At 54.4% G+C, this 13057-nt stretch overlaps 6 protein-coding genes across 6 annotated transcripts; 4 read left to right on the plus strand and 2 right to left on the minus strand.

Annotated features, from left to right (window-relative positions):
- Positions 1–1026: 1026 nt before the first annotated feature.
- On the plus strand, positions 1027–1647 carry BO97DRAFT_404690 (uncharacterized protein). The gene has a single exon (XM_025695012.1). It carries the CDS (start codon positions 1056–1058, stop codon positions 1593–1595), a length of 540 nt encoding a protein of 179 aa, XP_025553076.1. The 5' UTR covers positions 1027–1055; the 3' UTR covers positions 1596–1647.
- Positions 1648–1776: 129 nt separating this feature from the next.
- On the plus strand, positions 1777–2659 carry BO97DRAFT_29435 (uncharacterized protein). Its single transcript, XM_025691141.1, has 2 exons — positions 1777–1952; positions 2009–2659. The coding sequence occupies exon 2, from the start codon at positions 2013–2015 to the stop codon at positions 2556–2558; it is 546 nt and encodes a 181-aa protein (XP_025553077.1). The 5' UTR covers positions 1777–1952; positions 2009–2012; the 3' UTR covers positions 2559–2659.
- Positions 2583–3591, minus strand: BO97DRAFT_332864 (uncharacterized protein; the record flags this gene model as incomplete). Its single annotated transcript, XM_025691353.1, has 3 exons — positions 2583–2742; positions 2803–3311; positions 3370–3591. Coding segments are annotated over 3 exons (891 nt in total), but the record flags the coding sequence as incomplete, so codon positions are not given.
- A 1047-nt stretch (positions 3592–4638) lies between these two features.
- Positions 4639–6699, plus strand: BO97DRAFT_404691 (amidase family protein). Its single transcript, XM_025695013.1, has 3 exons — positions 4639–5092; positions 5143–5570; positions 5625–6699. Exons 1-3 carry the CDS (start codon positions 4797–4799, stop codon positions 6650–6652), a joined length of 1752 nt encoding a protein of 583 aa, XP_025553079.1. The 5' UTR covers positions 4639–4796; the 3' UTR covers positions 6653–6699.
- Positions 6700–8290: 1591 nt separating this feature from the next.
- BO97DRAFT_341844 (inorganic phosphate transporter) lies at positions 8291–10223 on the plus strand (the record flags this gene model as incomplete). The annotated part of the gene is made up of 3 exons (XM_025691650.1): positions 8291–8369; positions 8435–9874; positions 9934–10223. The coding sequence occupies 3 exons, from the start codon at positions 8291–8293 to the stop codon at positions 10221–10223; spliced, it is 1809 nt and encodes a 602-aa protein (XP_025553080.1).
- Positions 10224–11180: 957 nt separating this feature from the next.
- BO97DRAFT_449361 (uncharacterized protein) lies at positions 11181–11953 on the minus strand (the record flags this gene model as incomplete). Its single annotated transcript, XM_025698867.1, has 3 exons — positions 11181–11584; positions 11659–11688; positions 11870–11953. The coding sequence occupies 3 exons, from the start codon at positions 11951–11953 to the stop codon at positions 11288–11290; spliced, it is 411 nt and encodes a 136-aa protein (XP_025553081.1). The 3' UTR covers positions 11181–11287.
- Between the last annotated feature and the right edge of the window lie 1104 nt (positions 11954–13057).

Raw genomic sequence — 13057 nt, forward strand, 5'->3', positions numbered from 1 at the left:
CCTGGCCGCATCTCCCCAATGGGGTTAGTCTTCCCCCAACAATGATGGAACAGCAGGTTTGCCAGTGTCTCGATCGATCGTATTCTTTGCGCCAGGGCATCCATCCCTGGCTTGCCCTCACCATGCCAGCCGCAGTAACCCAGTGGATGGCTCCAGGAGTTTCGTCATGACCAGCTAATCGGAGATTGAGTTTCGGCAGGATATTTATTTAAAAAAAAAATGGTGGTTGCAGCAAATGAATGATGATGCAGGGAAAGCATGCAGTCTTCCCCCTCCTTTTGCTGACTGATGTTTTGCACTGTTTCTCGTTTCTCTCCGCATTCCTCCAGGCGCAGTGCAGTGCCACTGCAGTGTTGGGGGACCAGTCCCGGAAGCGGTTCTACCCGACTCCCCGTCTTATTATCGTCAAGCTGCCATTGGAGGATGCTGTCAAAAGGTGGAGCTGTCCTTTTGTCTTTGCACCAATCATCGCAGCTGTCACCCCTGCGTGGACCCTACTGACATGTGATTGCGGGTCAACAGTTGGTCCGGGCTGACAATCACATGCTTTTCCTGCGCATCTCTCTGTTTTGTTGAGATTTTCTCGAGTCAAGCGAGCGGCAGCTGATGAGATCGTGACCAGGATTATTAGAGCTACAGAGCTTTGAAGCTATCAAGATGATCTGTGGCTGTCACATGTCCTCCTGCCTAGATGGTTCACCGCACGCGCTTTTTTGTTGAGAAGTCCAGTAGTCCACTACTCTACTCCCCCTGGTGTAAGAACAATCTCAATTGAACTCGAATTTGCCTTCAGGAGGACTATTCAGTAGTCGCAAGGAAAGTACTAATGCATATCCTATCATCAAGGTAATTGAATGAGTAAATGGTTCGAAGAAAACAGGCATCACAAGTACTGGGTACTGATGATATATACTTTTGGCACCGACTTATCCTTAACCTATGACACTAACGCTTATATATATCGTAAAGCTCTCATCGATCTGTCCGCTCTCTCTACCCCCTTCCTTTCCCTTAGCCATACCATGATACTACTACTCCATCTCAATCGAGATATGATGCTACTCCATGGTATACATACTCCTGACGGAGAGAGTTTGTCGGGGTTTGTATCGGCGGCCCGACTCCCCTTCCGGCTCCATCACCGCATCTTATCTCCCTCAACTCTCCCCTCCATCTTCTTGCCCTCCATCAATACACCTGCTGAAAGGCCGGTCCTACAGTTCTATCATTGGCAAGTGAAGGCGTTTGTTGACTCAATTGAATTTCTAATTCGAACTCCCATTGATCGATTAGCTCTGCGCACAACTACCTCCCGGCATGAACAGTCACGGCCCCCGAGCTCTCGGTCGGACACTCGAAAACACAGTCGGCTTCGGTCTACAACCACACAGACGGCCGAACCGCTCAACGCGAGCGACGATAGGGGTGGAACCCAAATCGGTCATCACACTAAACTCGCAGTCCGGGACATGATTGCCCACATTATCCACATGAGAATCGCGGAACGCGCTAGGTGGAAATATTGCAGCGCACTTCCAGACACGGGTGCTGTTGACATCATACACAAGCAAGTAATATGCACGCATCTATCATGACAGACGCCCGGGCGATTACAATACAGGGGGTGGAAAATACGGCGAGGGAAAGCCTCCTTGATTGTGTTGGCCGTGGACCTTGCACATGAGGTGCGTTCTTAGCCATAATCTATAATCTATTGGGAGGCCATCCTGCGCTGCCTAGTTGTGTCTTCGGAAGCGCTGCGCGGCGGCCATGTCGGGAACCGAGATCTATAACTTCTCGCCGGGACATGACAGGCCTCAATCCCCCCCTAGTGTAACTCGAGGGACAAGAGTGCCTTGATAATGCGTCACGTAACCTCGATTATACTAGGTGTCTTCCGGGCCTTTCCCCGACCGCGATCCCAGTGGAATTCGCACCGAGATTCTTTCCGGGTATGTTGCTTAACGACTTTTAGAGATGGTTAGCGTATCTAATTGCTGCGATGCAGATGCATGTTTGACCTCAATCCGAAAGCAACCGAAAGCTGTGGGATCGTTCCTTGGAGGGCAAGGACTGGCGAGAACAGCACACAGTATGTGCTACGGACCACACTTCTGAACCCCTTATGCTGCAGTAGCGAAACACTGCCGTGGCTGGTGGCCGGATCGAGGGCTGCAACGAATTGCTCTCGTCTTCTCCAAGACGAGCATGATTTCAGACTAAGAGCTGCCGCCTGCCTGAGGTTTTGTGCTCTCTATGACCGTCACCGTCTCGTGGATCATCACTTGCCCTTTGCCGACCGGGCGATTCGTGTCGTTGGGGTTCCGCTGCGAGAGCAAATCTTCCGACGAGCTGTCATGCCCCGTGCGTTGAGCCCCCAACGAGGTGGACTCCGGGGTGGTTCCCCCTTTTCCCGTCTGCACATCCACGTGGTAGGAACCCGCAGGGGCTGCAGTCTGGCCCAAGCTGTTCAGTTCCATATGTCCATCCCAAGTGCGACCGTAGCCCCGGTGGAACCGACTGGACTTTTTGTTCGACGAGGTGGCGCCGGAAGATGAGGCCTTCAAGTGATTGAAATATGATCCAAAGAGTGACTTCAAGGCGGGAATGGACAGTGCGATCAGGGTACTGCCGATTTCCGACGTTTCCACGGCCAGCATGGGATCGTATGCCCAGCTGCCGTCCGAAGACCATTGACCGACCGCCACGAGGTAGATGCGCGCACAGGAAATAGCGAGGACTCTGCCAAACAGTTTAAATTAGCTGGGTCGACGCAAGGGATCTATGGACAAAACAACTAACAGCACACCCGGAAACATGATCAGTGCAAGCTGAAATTTCCTTTGCCTGGACACGTGCAGCATGTAGATCAACATGGACGGAAGAATTAACATCATCAGATCGCAGACCAGCGACAAGCCGGAGTTGACCGAGTAGACGTCTCCCCAGCTCAGGCATTTGAACTTGTCGCCCCCCGGCTGCCACTCATACGGCCAGAGACCAGTGACCGGGACGCAGTGGAACAACAGCAGGAAAAATTGGGCCAAGAAGGCGAGCACGAGGAAGAGGGCGGATAGCTTGATCGCCTTCGATAATTTGTCGTGTCGCGCGGCCAACCGATGGTAAAAGGCCAGACCGGACAGACGACAGATGAACAGTGCGGTCGTATACAGGATGTGCATGACGAAGTCGAGGACCTCGGTGTCCTTCACCCGCGAAAGCGATAGAACATACTGAATGTACTCCATATGACGACCACTGCCCATGTCGATCAGGATCATGGCCAGAACGACGACGGTGATGTACAGCATCTGGTCGAGATTAGTGCGTGTGCTCGCCACTCGAGGGGCTCGGAAGCAACCAACTCACCAACGTGAAGACGGCCAAGGCGTCGTCCATGCCAAATCTCTTGAGGAAAAAAATTCTCGCATAGCATCTCGCGGCGACAATGACGGCGGTCAAGGCACAACCGAAGAGGATGGCGATCTTCGCAGGACGATCCCGCGACTGTGCGAGGTATTCCAAGCTGACCCCCGCGGGGATGCGACCCGCAGCATCCGCCGCTTCAATGGCTGCTGATATCCTTGCCATGTTTGCTGCCGGCTGCCAGACTGCTTGGAGTCGTCGGGTTGAGTCAGGGCGGGACAGGACAGGCAGGTTTGAGTCCAAGCAGGGATCTGGAGACCCAGGGGATTCGACATAAGTAATTGCACAAGCGACCGGTAGGCTGCCTGGGAACCGATCGAGGACAGGCGAACCAGATTTGCGCAGGGATGAGCACATTCCTGCCTCACTAGTGCCGACCGGGAGAGTTTGGATGGAGACCATGGATTCATCAGTCCACATGGAGGCGAACTAGTCTGTTTCGCATCTTGGCGAAGATAAAAGTGCATTAGCCTAGGGCTTTAGGCGAGATGCACACCATCACTAGCCGATCCTGCCATGTGGTTAGAAACAACGAACCGACCTGACTGTCGGGGCACTGAATCTTTTCTCGAATTGTTACAATTACATCCGATCTGATCACATTTTCCCCATGACCCCATGCCGTGAACAGCAACGAATCGTGCCGCGACCTTAACGGCGATAAACGGCGGGACACGGACAGAAAATGCGCAACAATCCATGGAACGACTTCGGAGTGGCTGCCTCCCAAAGAAGCTTAGTGTCTGCGCCTTACGTGATACGCTACTTAGTACGGAGTACTAATCGTTCGGATCTCTTCCGTTAGTTCAATTGTTCATTAGATTGCTTTCAGGCGGAAATGGAACAACAGCAGCCATCCTCAGGGGAAAGAGCCTTCTTGGATGGTTCGAGAATCTTTGCGGCGTTAATTGCGCTGGACAAAAAAAGGGGTAGCTCACGCACTAGTCCCTCGACCACGCTGAAATTCTACTCCAGAGACTGCAGAATGCATAGTCACCGTCAGACCAGCATTCGTGCCGAAGATCCTCCGTCGTCTCTGCTGCTCGATCAAAGCTTCGGCCGATGCTCCACCTCTCACTCCTACCTCGTTGCGTGGTCGGCTACTTCCAACTCGCTCACGGAGATTAACTGTCTCACCCTCCAAAGTATAAATGATTGGTTGCACCCACCGAGGGAATTTGTTTCCTGCTCCTGAGTCTTAGTCAGTCAATTGGGTTTCCCCCTTGCATCATCCTTGCACCTGCATCTCTCCCCCCCGATCGTCGGTCTCCGCCTCGGCCCAACCCATCCCACGCCTCTTATTTCTGCTTTTCGCTTGACGATCTCCTGTTCATCCCACGTCATAGAGATCTGCGCCACGGTCTTCGGAAATGCCTTCCATTGCTTCTCGACTGCTGGCCGTGGGCTTGGCTGTGGTGGCTGCTGCCGCGTCTCAGAATGACAGTCTGGTCACCCAGCAGCTCGACCTGGAGCCATATCCCTACGACTTCCCCAAACTCGGCACCGATGGCGCTGACCTCTTCCCCATGCGTCTCTGCCATGGCTTCAAGCTCGAGGAAGCTAGCATTGACGAGATCCAAGCCGAGCTAGAGGCCAAGACCTTCACGGGCGTCCAGCTGCTTCAGTGCTACCTGGAGCGCATCTACCAGGTTCAGCCTTATGTCAAGTGAGTTCAACGACGATTGTGAATGTATCCAGCTCTAATGACATGTGCAGTGCTGTGATGCAGCTCAACCCCGATGCGCTCGCGATCGCCGAGGCCCTGGACGAGGAGCGCCAAGCGGGTACTGTGCGCGGCCCCTTGCACGGTATCCCCTTCCTCGTCAAGGACAACATTGCGAGCAAGGACAAGATGGAGACGACGGCCGGTAGCTGGGCTCTCGTGGGCTCCGTCGTGCCTCGTGACTCGCACGTTGTGCACCAGCTGCGTGAGGCGGGTGCTGTTCTGCTGGGCAAATCTACGCTCAGTGAGTGGGCCGACATGCGCTCGAATGACTATTCCGAGGGTTACTCGGGCCGTGGTGGCCAGTGCCGCAACGCCTATAACTTCACGGTGAACCCCGGAGGTAGCAGTTCGGGATCTGGAGTGTCCATCTCCACCAACCAGGTTCCCTTTGCCCTCGGCACGGAAACGGACGGTAGTGGTAAGTTTGTCTACGATGCGGTTTACTAGGTCCGGTCGCTAATGCGGGCAACAGTCATCAACCCCGCTGAGCGGAACAACATTGTCGGCATCAAGCCCACGGTCGGTCTCACCTCGCGTGCGGGTGTCATTCCCGAGTCTCTGCACCAGGACACCGTGGGTACGTTCGGTAAGACGGTGCGTGATGCCACCTACGCCCTGGACGCGATCTATGGTATCGATCCCCGGGACAACGAGACCTCTACTCAGCGCGGCAAGACCCCGGCTGGTGGCTATGCTCAGTTCCTCACGGACAAGTCTGCGTTGAAGGGAGCCGTCTTCGGTCTGCCTTGGTTGTCGTTCTGGCAATACAACGATGCTGCCCAGAATGCTCAGCTGATGGAACTGTTGGAGTTGCTCGAGTCGGCGGGAGCGACCATCATCAACGGCACCGAGCTGCCGCACTACAAGGAGATCGTCGACCCTGAAGGCTTCAACTGGGACTACGGCAGTTCCCGTGGTTATCCCAACCAGTCCGAGTACTCGTACATCAAGGTCGACTTCTACAACAACATCAAGGATTACCTGGCGGAGCTGGACAACACCAATATGCGTTCCCTGGAGGATATTGTGCAGTACAACATCGACAACGCCGGCAGTGAGGGTGGCTTCCCCGGTGTCCACCCCGCCTTCGCTTCCGGTCAGGATGGGCTCCTCGCTTCCCTCGCCACCAAGGGAGAGATGAACGAGACCTACTGGCAGGCGCTCGAGTACTGCCACCGCACCAGTCGGGAGGAGGGTATCGATGCTGCTCTCCGCCACGGGGGCCGCAACATCACCGCTCTCCTGGCGCCGCCCGACTTTCCTCCCGCGGTCGAGATCGCCGCGCAGGCCGGGTACCCGGTTGTCACCGTACCCGCTGGGATCAACAAGGAGTCCCACATGCCGTACGGGTTGGCTCTGTTCGGCACGGCCTACTCGGAGGCGACGCTCATCAAGTACGCCAGTGCGATCGAGGACCTGCAGCAGTCTTCGCAGACCCCTTGGAAGCGCAGCCTGCCGACCTGGAGCGGTTACTTGGAGCGCAACATTCCCGTCAACTGAGGGTCGTGCAGCTGTGGAGGTAATGAGGTGGATGTATATATGCCAATATTATCCTTAGACATTCTTAATCATAGATTTTCTTCGCCTGTATTGCATGTGTCTGAGTGTTGTGTGATTGGTATAGCAAGGCATGGGATGAGGGCTCGGAGGTTGATGTCCTGTAGCGGTAGTGTTCCCGGTGAGTTTGAGTATCAGCCTTGATGTGTCCTTGATTCGAGTTGCAATACTTACTATTGACCTAGGATGCCTGGCATGACACCCTGTCTGAGATCCTTTCGCCTCTGGGTGAGATCACCGTACGACAAGCGAGAGCAGAAAGCGCAATCCCGGCATTTGGAGAATTTTCCCGTTCGAAACAGGTTTGTGCCCATCGATTATGCAAGCGAGGGCAAGTTGGAAATTTCTGTCAGTGGCAACGACGCCCCCAGACCCTAGCTCGGAGGAACTAGGGGAGGCGGAGAGGGAAGGGGGGTAGTTCGCAGCGAGTCAATCAACTCTTCCCGTCGGTCATGCAGGAGAGTGACCGGCCATGCTCGTGCAGGCAACCAGGCACATGCACGCTAACCGGGGAGGTCAATTCATCCGAGCGAGCGAAGTGCGTGGCTCGCCCCTAGCGTAGGGCAATCTGCATCAGTCGTGGCGTGGGCATGTCTCGCACGAGGCCGCGGGATGGCCGCTTGCTCGATGGCCAAGATGAGTGGTGAGTTGCATGGTGTGGTTACCGTCTCTGGGCAGATCCAGATCGGTCGGTGGTTGCCACTGCTGACTCCATCCAGATGTATGAACTGATTCTGCGAGTATTGGAAGAAAAACCAGTCCGAGGGGGGAGTAGACACCCACGTGGGAAAGGGGCAGTGAAGGCAGTGAAGGCAATCCAGGCCAGAGCGTCCACCTCACGTGCTCCATATTCCGGGGTGGACGACCAGAAGAGGGGAATTTTACACGAGATCCGAGATCATGGGTGAGTTCATCGAGGCACTAGATACCTAGTAGCATCAACCTGGTACTAACACGACACACACACCCACACCCACACCCACACACATACTGATATCCAGACGACGGACAGGAGGAGATGGAGATTCCCGCGTTGATGATTGGCTTCTCCCCGGATTTGAAGGACCCCCCACGTGGAGTTTCCTCACTAGCTGATTGGCTCAGACCCTCCGCTGGGCGCCAAGAGCTGCCAAGGCCACCTCCGAGCAATTGCCAAGACCAGTTACAGTGTTTGGCGGACTGCCAAGCGGCCAGAAACGAGGTCCGTCCGTGGTTCAACAACACCTTAAGCTACCCTCCAGGTTCGCCTCTCCGAATCAGCGTGGCCCGCCCAGGAACGTGCTTCATCGCCACCCGGGAGTCTTGTCATTTGCAAGATATCGGGATGGATGGATGTTGGACCACCGGGAGACTGGCCAGGCAATCAGTCTGTCAATCTGTCAGTCCGTCAGCCTGGTAAGCCATGCTCAGCCATGCTCAGCCATCTCAGCCATCTCAGCCATGGCTACATAAGACCTCCTTCTCCTCCCTCTCGGCCTCATCTCTTCTTTCCAGCAGCATCAGTCTCTCTTACCTCGGGTACAACCAGTACTGTCCCGTACCGCCAGTACTTCCAGTACTTCCAGTACTCCCACCGCCAAGATGACGCTGCATCAATATGACTACATCTTCGCCATCGGCACTCTGTTTGCCCTGCTCGATGCCTACAACAACGGTGCCAGTAAGTCTCGGATCTCATCTCCGCTGCATCTCCTCCCTCGCTAACCCCTCTGTCTCGCGTGCTAGACGATGTCGCCAACTCCTGGGCTACCAGTGTCTCCTCCCGCTCTGTCTCCTATCGCCAGGCCATGATCTTCGGAACCGTCTTCGAGATGCTGGGTGCCATCTGTGTCGGCGCTCGAACCGCTGATACCATCAAGAACGGCATCATCCCCAACTCCGCCTTCCAGGGCAACGCCGGAGTGCAGATGCTGGCCTTCACCATTGCTCTTGCAGCGGCCTCCTCGTGGGTGATGTGGTGCACGCGACACTCCGCCCACGTCTCCTCCACCTACTCCCTCATCGCCGCCGTCGCCGGTGTCGGTGTGGCGACGGTCGGGGCGTCCGAGGTACAATGGGGATGGAACGACGGCAAGGGCATGGGTGCCATTCTGGCCGGTCTGGGCATGGCACCAGTCATCTCCGGCTGCTTTGCTTCCATCATCTTCATGCTCATCAAGACCGTGGTCCACATGCGTCGCAACCCCGTCCCCTGGTCGGTCTACACCTCGCCCTTCTGGTTCCTGCTTGCGGCCACCCTCTGTACTCTCTCCATCGTCTACAAGGGTTCCCCAAGCTTGGGTCTGAGCAAGAAGCCCGGCTGGTACATTGCCGCCGTGACTATGGGTACGGGTGGTGGTGTGGCCGTGCTGTCCGCCCTTTTCTTCCTCCCCTTCGTTCACGCTCGGGTCATCAAGAAGGACCCAGGCGTCAAGTGGTGGATGTTCATCTACGGCCCCTTGCTTCTGAAGCGGCCCGCTCCCGCCCACGCAGAGGCCGCCAAGGTGCCCGACTATGCTGTCATCCAAGAGGATGAGTTCCCTTCGCCGCCCGGCTCGCCCGAGACCCTCAAAGGCGCGGACGCCACCATGGCCGCCAAACCCGGCTCGACCTCCGAGAACGGGGAGAAGGAGCTGGTCGCGTCCGAGACCCAGCAGCTGACCTACAAGGAACTCATGGCACAGTCCGACAGCCGGCTGCGGGCTCGTCTGCTCCAGAAGCGCGGACCTCTCGGATGGGCCATGCGGACTCTGCGCGACAACCCGATGGGGCCCGGACAGATCTACGAATTCAAGAACATGGCCATCCTCGCCAAGCGCATCCCCGCCATGATCACCTGTGGCTTGCTGTACGGTCTGCACTACGACATCCACGCCGCCCAGAGCGGCATCAGCGGCACCCCCGAGGGCGACCGCATGCAACGCGTGTACGCCCACGCGCCCAAGTACCCCAACGAGGTGGAGCACACGTACTCGTTCGTCCAGGTGTTGACCGCCTGCACGGCTTCCTTCGCGCACGGTGCCAACGATATCGGTAACTCCGTCGGTCCTTGGGCGGTCATTTACTCGGCCTGGAGCACGGGTAATGCGGCGGCGGCCAAGGCCCCGGTGCCCGTGTGGCAGCTCGCGGTGCTGTCGGCCTGTATCTCGATCGGACTGGTCACCTATGGTTACAACATCATGAAGGGTAAGCCTCTCTTTCTTCTATCTGCGTGTTGAACCGCCTGCTAACAACAAGAACAACAGTCATGGGCAACAAGATCACCTACCACTCTCCCAGCCGCGGCTGTTCGATGGAACTGGGCGCCGCCCTGACCGTTCTGGTCTTCTCGCAATACTCCCTTCCGGTCTCCACCTCCATGTGCATCACGGGTGCGACGGTGGGTGTCGGACTGTGCAACGGCACGTGGCGCGCCGTGAACTGGCAGCGGGTGGGCCTGTTGCTGCTGGCCTGGATCATGACGCTGCCGATCTCGGGGACCCTGGGGGGCTGTCTGATGGGGTTGTTCATTAACTCGCCTCATTTCGCTTCCTAGTTCGGCATTGTTGGGTTAGAGCGGATGTTTTAGACTTATTGTTTCGGTTTTCTCTACGCGGTTGCGGGTTGCAGTCGTGGTGCCTGCCTGGTTCTCGGGCGGTTAATGTACATCTGTATTAATGGGTAAAAGAATTTCATTCGGTCGATGAGATTGACCTGAATTATGTGTCATGTTGAGTTTCTGGGTGGAGCACTGCTCGCCGCCTGGTAGGAGTTTGTTCGGGATGCCTCATTCGGCCGGTCGAGTTTGGGTGTACGATAGCGATTCACACTGGTTTTCTCTTGTTCGTCTATGTGCGGGTTTAAGCGAGCTTAGATTTTGAATTTCAGTGCTAGGAATGATAGCCTAGGTTTCAGGTTTGGATTCCGTGATGGCGTCGGCATTATCCTGTGAAATTGTTCATATGGATCACGTGATCTAGAGATAGCTACGCCCGGTGAATCCCCTTCTTGCTTGGTGTGGCTGTAGTAATAAAGTTGAAGATTACGCTTGAAGGACCACTGGCATGGCTTCAGTTTCCTAGAAAAGTTCCACGGACTTTCTGACCAGTGCTATTTAGCGAAAAGCTATGAGATGTGACGTGCTAGAGAATTACACGGCCAGAGAAATGGTTTGAGCGATGCAACAGGTTTCCTTAGGTAGAACAAAAGTCAATAATCATAGATAGCAATACGATAAATAGAAATCAACATAAGACGCATGCAAAGCCACAATACGCCCAGCTTTCTTTCAACTGCAGTTAGGGTGATGAGCCTCGCGATCCCCAACGACAAGCAGACGTATTGGATGACAATGGCAGCCTCATCTCAACAACGCCAGGTCTCGCCCTTCCTCCAAGGCTAGATACCGTTGGCAACCGGTCGGGCAATTTAATCATTATCACATCCCGATATCTTGCAGGAACTCAGGCGGGATATCAAAGGCCTGGCTCAACATCAATCCATGGTCTTACTTGCCTTCCACTCACGCTTGACCATAACTTCGCGCAACCTCGATGCTGGTGGAAAGTTCTCATAGACGTAGCGGATGATTTCCGCATCACGGAATGTCTCGGAGTTTATTTAGATATCTGTGTCGAGATTATTCATAATATCCTCCACGAGATCGTCCACGCCGAGTCGTCGTGCCAAGCCACAGAGCTTAACCATGAAGAGCTCCCCGTAAAGAGGAAGGAAGTCCCGCGCTGCACCCATATATAGCCACTTAATCAGGTTGCGGAAGAGCTCTGAGTAGTCGGCAGGGAAGTCCTGGTTGGGCATTGGGTCGGACAGATTTCTGAAATAGGTCGAGTGGTCCCGTAGATGTCCGGTGTCAACCATGAAGACGGCTCGGTTTGGTCCGACGGTGAGCTTGACTCTCTCGGCCGCGAAAGTGCTTATTGCCATAGACAATTAGATTCAATGCTGGATGAGGGATCGTGGGGTGTACTTACCCCACTTTTGATTGGGACATCGTTGCGATCCTGAATATTCAGGTAAGAGCGGTTAATGAGACGTGTTTGAGGCTCAGGGTCTGTAGGACGAATGTGCTGGGTATGCGTCGATTGGGTGGGTTGTTCAGGGAAGGAGTGATGTGAAAGGTAGAGATTTCAAATAGCAGAATGTGGTGCCATATGGAGTGAGAGTATTCAAGGAGCGACATACCGAGAGGTATGCAGTAGGGGTTTCGTCGTAAGGAAAGTGAGAAAGAGGCTCCAGATTCCAGTACACGGGCCCAGCAGTGAACATACTAAATGCACAGTCTTTCGCTGTCTTCCACCTTCACTTTCAGCTCTGATTGACTTCACTCTGTTTATCGGCCTATCTTCTGCTTCTGCTGATATGGACAGTTGTGAATTTCAGGCTTCGTATTTCACTATCTCCTCAAAACACTGCCTCAGTAGTATGGTTCCAAGACTGGCACTGACAGGTTCAAAGAAAGTGTCGGAAACGCCCTGAACAAAAGGTAAACTATTGCGGGATGACTACGCGAGATATCAGGCTCTCTGCAGACGACGCTTTGCTCTGGTCGCGACTCGTTCTAGGCACTATCAGATAAATCCCCCGCATGTCTTCAGGTCCGATCGATTCAGTGGGATGATAGCGAACTAACAAGGATTTGTCCGCCCAGGACTACGACGGGAAGTGTGAGATAGTTCAGGAGTGCCTTGGTCATCTACACGATGGGACTCGGTCGATTCGTCCTCCATCTATCAGTATCTGTTACAGTATACCTACTACCCACAGTGATATTCCGGTGAATAAACCACTTATCTGATTCATTCACTCTGCGCATCTCTTCTGTCAGCAACGCAAGACTGAATAATGTTGTGCAGGCGGGGCATGGGCGGGAAAAGCCCTCAATCACTCGAGTATGTTCCGCTCAGCGCCACTGATTGCAGCAACGGGTCAGGATTGATGGATTAAATGAGCTCCTACCTTCGTGGACACTCGGACTGTCAAATAGCAGCAACCGTGTTCGGGTTACAGACCACCATGGGAGCATGAGTTTGACCCAACAAAATAGCGATTGAATCCTGGCAATCTGCTGGCCTGAAACAAGACCGCTCTTCTAAGTGGTAGCTAATCTCGGAGAACGAGAGCATTTCCTCCTTCAGGAACAGTCGTGACAAGAACAGTTGCCATCAATCTCAGGTCCTGACTCTCAAGCTCAATAACATCAACGCCAGAAACATTCGCAATTTGTGCTAGGAGAAATCACAAAGGGTAAAAGTGAATCAACCTAACCTAGACAAGGCCAACATTTGCAAATTGTTATCGAAGAGGTCAAACATGCAAAACAAAAAAACAAGCTGAAAGCACAAAGAAACTTGCAATCTTAGCTAGGAAAGT

This window comes from Aspergillus homomorphus, assembly GCF_003184865.1.
Source record: "Aspergillus homomorphus CBS 101889 unplaced genomic scaffold BO97scaffold_11, whole genome shotgun sequence".
NCBI lineage: Eukaryota > Fungi > Ascomycota > Eurotiomycetes > Eurotiales > Aspergillaceae > Aspergillus > Aspergillus homomorphus.